We start from the raw sequence: 7,252 nt of genomic DNA on the forward strand, positions 1-7,252 counted from the left end.
TACAGGCTACTCTTTCACCTCCACTGCAGACGAAAACCAAAAGACAGGAAGAAGACCCTAAAGTTAAGGTAATGAGCGATTGGAGAGATGACTCAGTGGTTAAGAAAACTTGCAGTTTTTTAGAGGACCTGAGTTCTGTGGCCAGCATCTATATCAGGTAGTTCACAGCTACTGGGAACTCTAGCACCAGAGAATCTGATAGCCTCTTCTGGTATCCACAGGCACCAACTCACGTGGCATGCACACACACACACACACACACACACACACACACACACACACAGCTGTGAAGAGACACTGCAACCATGCCAAGCCTTATAATGGAGAACATTTAATTGGTCATGGCTTACAGGTTCAAAGGTTTAGTCCATCATTGTCATGGCAGGAAACATGGCAGCATGCAGGCAGACATGGTACTAGATAAGGAACAGAGTTCTACATCTGGATCTGCAGGTAGCAGGAAGAGAGAGTGACACTGGACCTGTCTTGAGCTTCTGAAACCTCAAAGCCCACCTCCAGCAACACACTTCCTCCAACAAAGTCGCATGTAATGCCAACAAGGCTGTATTTCCTAATAGTGACACTCCCTGTGGCCATGCATGCAACTATATGAACCTATGGGGGCCATTTTCCCATTCAAGCCAACCCAGAAAGGAGAGAGAGAGACAGAGACAGTGACAGACAGACAGAGAGAGAGGAAGAGACAGAGACAGAGACAGACAGAGAGAGAGACAGAGAGACAGACAGAGAGAGACAGAGAGAGACAGAGAGAGACAGACAGAGAGATAGAGACAGAGAAAGAGAGACAGAGATAGAGACAGAGGCAGAGAGACAGAGACAGAGAGAGAGAGGGAGAGAGAGAGGAGAAAGTGAACTAAAACAATCAGCATAAGGCATATATAGTTCATAAGATGTAAATATTAAGGGTAAATAGCATTTTTACTTAAAATAACTGAATGGGTTTCCAGTCTGTTCTATCACTGCCTCCACTTATATTGTTACAGATGACCCCAATAGGTAGTAGTGGCTTCAATCAGATTCCTTGTTTTTCATGCCTTTGTAGTCTGGATTAGGGTCAGCTGAAAGTTCATCTGTTCTAGAAAGAGTATGTCGGGACATTAAAAATAGCGCCTTTACTGTGTGACTAATGCTTCTCTAAGAGACTGGCCCTCATCCCTTTTTCTACATTGTCTCTCCACATGATTGGGTGGGTTTGCTCTCTCCTCGTGATTGGCTTGCTTTGGCTCTTTCCTTGCGATTGGCTTGGGTTTGCTCACATGGAGGACACAGAGGGGTTCTACATCTGGCTCCCCAAGAACAAGTGAAATTGCCCCTTGATCATTGTAAGGGATTGAATCCAGGACCCTCAGGGATACCAAAACCTTCAGGTACTAAGGCACACATACAAGCACATTTAGAAGCTAGCACAGTATTTGGCATATTGCCTCTGCATTTCCTCTCATATGTTTCATGTCATCTAGATCATTTATAATTCCAAGAGTAATGTGAATGCTACATGTTATACTGTACTGTTTGGAAATTGATAGGAAGAAAGAAGTCTTTTTTAGTACTGATACAACTTTATCCTAAATATTCAGTGTCTGAGATTGGTTGAGTCTACAGATGCAGGTTGTGCATGTATGGAAGTCCAGCTGCTTTTTAAGGTTAACATATACATTCTTAGTAAGTCCCTGCTTTAATCATGCTTGATAATGTCATATTGGTTGAAGCAAGTCACATGGCCAAGCCCGAGGTCACTGTGTAAGAGAATTACAGGAGGACATAAACCCTGGGACACTGGAAGTTGTAATTCAGTACGGTGTTTCTCTTAAGAACTCTACATATTATCGAATGTCTGGGGAAGCACCATCCTTGTAAAAAAAAAAAAAAAAAAAGACCACTGTTTTTAGCAACAGCACTAGTTTTCAAGGGCGCTACTTTAATTCCTCTTATTTGATATAGTAATAAACTTTGAGTAGAAACATAAGGGCAAACATGCTTTTCTAGTGTATTTCCTTAGTGTGTGGTGGGGAACAGCTCTGCATCCCAGGCTGACTTAAAGCTTATAGTCTTCTTCCCTCACCCTCACTGGGGTGGGATTGGAAGCAAGTGTAAGCCATATTCTCTGGCTTTTGTAAATTTACACTCTTTTAGAATGTTCAGTTTGTTTGTCCTTTGCCACAGATAGCATGGCATTTGCCTATTGTTGTTTTGTTTTGTTTGTATGTTTTTCAAGACAGGGTTTCTCTCGAGTGCTAAGATTAAAGGCATGTGCCACCACCGCCTGGTGACTTTTGCCGTGTTTATGTCTACTGTTCTGTACTCTGGTGAAAAGTTAGAAAAGAGGAGCTTAATAGTTTTAGTGGGTTTTTTTTTTTTTCATAACTCAGTCTTTGAGATATTTGTTTTCTCTTTTTAGCCAAAAAAGGAAGAAAAAAACATGGAGGTAAATATGAAAGAGTGGATTTTGAGATACGCTGAGCAGCAGAACGAAGAGGAAAAGAGCGAGGGTTCTAAAGGCTTAGAGGAGGAAGATGAGTTTGACCCTGTGAGTAGAACTCTGAATTGGGCCTCCAGCATCCTGGCCTTACCAGGTGCAGGGTTCAACCTTACCTCTTCTTTGTTTTTCTCACTTGTAAATTGAAGAAATAACTCTTGGAAATGAAGTTAAAGGTAACAGAATAACAGATGAGTAAAAAGTTGGCACAGAGTAACTAGTAAGTGCTAATTACATTTCTCCCATGTTTAAAGAGATGTTGAAATATTTTAACATGATTGTTATGAGTAAATAGTATGTTAAATTCTTTGAGCAACAGAAGAAAGGCAAAGCATATTCCCATACAGAAGAAGCCAGCGGTCAAGAAAGGAAAATAGGTATCTGAAGACAAAATAAAGCCTTGAGGTTGAATGCATTAGTCAGCTTTCTACCACTGACAGAATTGCAGAGGGGTGGCCTGTAAGACAGTAAATTGTTTACTTTGGCTCCCAGCTTCAGGGGGTTTGCTTGGCTGCGTTACTTCAGGGCCTGTAGTAAGATAGGTAATGTAATGATGGGTAGAAGAGCCACTCACCTTGTGGTGGAGAGAAAGCAAAGAGACTGGAGTCTCAATGCCCCTGTAAGGACACACTCTTGCTTATGTAATGTCTAACAGCCCCACCTTCTATAGCTCTACCACCAGAGGCTAGTGACTAATCCTTTAGCATATAGGCCTTTGGGACACATTTTATATTCCATACATTAACAGTAAAAAAATCGAGTTACAAGAAGAAAATGCAGCAGACAGAAAAGTGTCTTTAATTATATGAAGAACTTATTAAAAGTGGATACCTCAGAAAAATAATGCGAGTGGCCAATAAACATGTTAAAATAATTCAAAGTTACTAGTCATGAAAATAGAAAACTAGTATGACATATCATAACTATGCATTAACCAAAATTTAAAGATCCATAGTACCAAGGTTAAAGGGAGGGTGTGGAATGTCATAGGGTCTGCTGACTTCTTGTCATAAAGGTTAATACTTGTTTATTGTCCCTCTGGTTCTTTCTCAGGGGAAGGGCAAACATTTTCTCACTCAAGCTAACGTCTCCTGTTAGTTTGGTTTCTATTACATGGTAAACTCCATGACTAAAACCAACTTGGGTGGGAAAGGCTTATTCCAGTGTACCATCCATCATGAGGAAACTCAAGGCAGGAGCTCAAGCTGGGCAGGAACCTGCAGCTGGGAGCTAAAGCAGAAGCCATGGAGGAGCGAGGGGCTGGCACACCATTTCCAGGTCCAATGACCTGACAATTTTATGTACAGATATTGACTTCAGAAAAATGAAAACTTTATATGCAATTGTTAACAGCCACTTAATTCACAGTCACCCTGTCTGTTCTAGCCAAATGAATAAGGAAATTGTGGTAGAGGTTACACAAAATAGCACGTGTTATATGATGGGTCCATTTATGTAAAATAAAAATACTGATACACACTTGTACTCTACTTGAAAAGATACACAAAAACTTAAATGTTTAGAACTAGAGTGGTGAGGAGGACAGAGACTTCCTTTATAGACTGTACAGAAGGTTTCTATTGTGGGCCTGTATTAGAGTGACATACATATATAACTTTATGTAGGGCTCTTTACTGCCAGACCTCTGCCATCATGGGCAAAGAATGGTTCAGAGTAGTAAAAATAATGTGAACATGGGCACCCTTGGGTGTAACAAATACGTGGTCACACGTAGAGATGAAGGGCATGGCTGAGTACTGTCATGTGGGAGGAAACAGCTGGGTTCACTTGAAACTAGAAGATCTTTCTTGCCAGAAAATGTATTTGACAGCTGAATAATAAAAAGCCTCTATAAGCTTGAAGGCAGGAGATTGCAAAAAGAGCTTGACAGTTTAGGTCAAGCTGGGCAGTGTTGACAGTGGTTTGCGATATCAAGTAGTTTGAAGGATAAGCAACATTACACAGATGGCTAATAAACTATGAGAAGACAGTCCACATCATTAACTTCCAGGAAAATGCAAAACGCCTTCTGGCTTAGGGATAGCTGCTTCCCAAGCACACAGAACTGGTAGACTGTGGGAGTAGGGACCTGGTGACTGGTGGGAGTGTAAGTGCAAGCATGGTGGAAATGACAGTTCTTTAAAAGACTCAAAGTACAGTTACCATGTGTATTGATCAAGGTTCTCTAAAGGAACAGATCTGATAAAGTGAATATGTGTGTGTGTGTGTGTGTGTGTGTGTGTGTGTGTGTGTGTGTGTGCTCACAAAGGGGACTTACTAAGCTAGCTTAATACATGTGGTCCAGGAAGCCCAGTGATGACAGTTTCCCAACAGAAAGGCTGAGAATCTGCCAGTCGTTCACTTCCTAGGCCACATGTCTGGCACCAATGTCTGGGAGGGTTCCGGAGGAGCCGCTGATTTCCAGTCTTAAGAACACTGTAGAAGGAGCTGCATTGAGTCCTGGGCACAACATCAGGGGAGACAGACCTGCCTGCAAGAGCGAGGCTGAGCAAGGGCAAAGCAAAGCTTCCTTTTTCCATGTCCTTTTATGTGGGCTGCCACATTATGCCCAGATTTAGGGGGGGCAGTCTTCCTTCTTTAAATAATCTGATTAAGAAAATCCCTCACAGGGATTTTTACGGGGCTCAGCAGGTAAGAGCACCTGTTGCTCTTCCAGAGGACCTGGCTTCAATTCCCAGCACCTTCATGGCAGCTCATAACTGTCTATAATTCCAGTTCCAGGGGATTTGTTACCCTCACACAGACACATATGCAGGCAAAACACAAGTACACATAAAAGTAAAACAAGTCATTTTTAAGAATAATACAATTTTTAAAAAAGAAGAAAGAAAATTCTTCATAGGAATGCCCAGCAGCATGAGTTGGGTTGATTCCAGATGTTGTCCAATTGGCAATCAGGATTAGTCATCACACCATATAACCCAACAATTCTCCTTCAAAGACTTGAAGTCAAGGCCTGGGGAAATGTATCTGTACACTATATTCATAGCAGTAGTAAAGTGTAGATGCAATCTTGTGTCATGCAGAGGACAAGTCAGAAAGTAAAGAGTGTGTGTAAAGACAGATGGAAGGAAATTCCTGGCACACAGGATAACTCTGATGGAGCTTGAGGACCTATGCTAGTAGGCTAAGCCAGTCACAAAACTTAGATCCTGTCTGACTTCACATACATTAGGTACTTAGACTAGTCAGCATCGTAGAGATGGCAAGTAGTGTTCACTGGGGGCTGCTGGAGACTGAACTGTGCTGTTATGCCATACTGTGTGCTCACTGGGCTGTGACTGGGGCAGGCTACACAATGACATGAATGTATTGCACAGCAGTGAAGGGGAAAACAAAGTGGAGGGATGCTTGTATCTCATCCTACAGAGGAAAGTGGGAAAAGTTGGGATGAATGGGTAAGTTTGAGACAGAAGAGTTAGCCTCCAGTTATTACTCCACCTTGGCGTGTGTCTACACACAGAACACCCCCAGAACAGGTAGCTGAGGTGTTCTGCTGTGGTGATAACTGTTATATTTCGCAGCAGCACTGGCACGTGCCTCTCCTCTGCATGCTGCTGGGCTTCTAATCTGCTGCCGTTTACTTACCTGGGAGATGGTGGTCAATGGAGCTGAACTCTCTGCTCTGTAGCATTTGCTCAGTAGAGTTAGAGCCTGTGTTTTCTGAGTTTTCCTCCATCCCTTTCTGTGTCTTGTATTTGTTTTATTTCTCTCTGGAAAGTTGTAGAAGTAGATGTGCTAGCTCTAAGGATCATAGGTTTTAACACAGTGTAGTGGTCACATATAAACTATTCTTAGATTTTTTTTTTTTTTTTATTTTCATTGTTTTGCTTGGAAAAGAACCAAAGGTACTTGAACCTTGCAGCCAGACTTCTGGACGCAAAGGAGCAAGCAGCTGCCTTCAAACTAGAAAAAAACAAGCAAGGCCAAAAAGAGGCTCAAGAGAGAATAAGGAAGCTTCAAAGAGGTAACCCCGTCACATGTCTAGTAGAATCACAGTTCTGTGTCTGTACCTTCCTAGCAGTTTACACATAAGGCTGCTTAACTTTCTAATATAGCAAGCCAAGTGACAAATGCTGTTGATTTTGGGGACTTTACAGTCTCTGCTACCTCCCAAGGGTTTCAACATAAAGGAGCCATATCGGTTTAAAAAAAATGGAGGATTGTGTTGTAACCAAACACTAACCTATATATTCCATGCAATTTTCAGGTCACTAAATAACTTTTTTTTAACATATGTGTCTGGTCTCGTGTATGACAGTGCGTTGCTCATGTGTGTACATGTGGAAGCCAAGTGCCAGTCTCTTTTTTTTGTGTTTGGGTTTTTGGTATTTGGTGGTGGTGGTGAGGTTTTGTTGTTGTTTTGTTTTGTTTTGAGACGGAGTCTCTCTATGTAGTTTTGGCTGTCCTGAAACTATATAGACACAGGCAGCCTCAAACTCACAAAGACCCGCCTGCCTGTGTCTCCCAAGTGCTGGGATTAAAGGCGTGTACCACAATGCCTAGCTCAAACTTATTTTTTGAGACATGATCTCAAAAATCTAGAGCTGGCTTTTTTGTTTTATCTAAACTGACTGGCAACAAGCCCCTGTGACCCACCTGCTCCACACACCTCTCTCAAGCTCAAGGGTTGTAGATATACACCGTTGGCAGCCACCAGTCATGTGGGCACTGGGGATCTGAACTCCAATAGCAACTCTTTTTTTTTCTTTTCTTTCTTTCTTTCTTTTCTTC

At 42.0% G+C, this 7,252-nt stretch overlaps 1 protein-coding gene across 1 annotated transcript in view; it reads left to right on the plus strand.

Moving 5' to 3' along the window:
* The window catches only part of Dhx29 (DExH-box helicase 29), a 46,904-nt gene that overhangs the window by 11,839 nt on the left and 27,813 nt on the right, over positions 1-7,252 (plus strand). The window contains exons 5-7 of the mRNA XM_031360101.1: positions 6-68; positions 2,420-2,548; positions 6,359-6,485. Of these exons, the coding sequence (XP_031215961.1) occupies positions 6-68; positions 2,420-2,548; positions 6,359-6,485 (319 nt within the window). The remainder of the gene's footprint in view (positions 1-5; positions 69-2,419; positions 2,549-6,358; positions 6,486-7,252) is intronic.

The sequence above is a fragment of the Mastomys coucha genome, unplaced genomic scaffold (assembly GCF_008632895.1).
Source record: "Mastomys coucha isolate ucsf_1 unplaced genomic scaffold, UCSF_Mcou_1 pScaffold8, whole genome shotgun sequence".
NCBI classification, from domain to species: domain Eukaryota; kingdom Metazoa; phylum Chordata; class Mammalia; order Rodentia; family Muridae; genus Mastomys; species Mastomys coucha.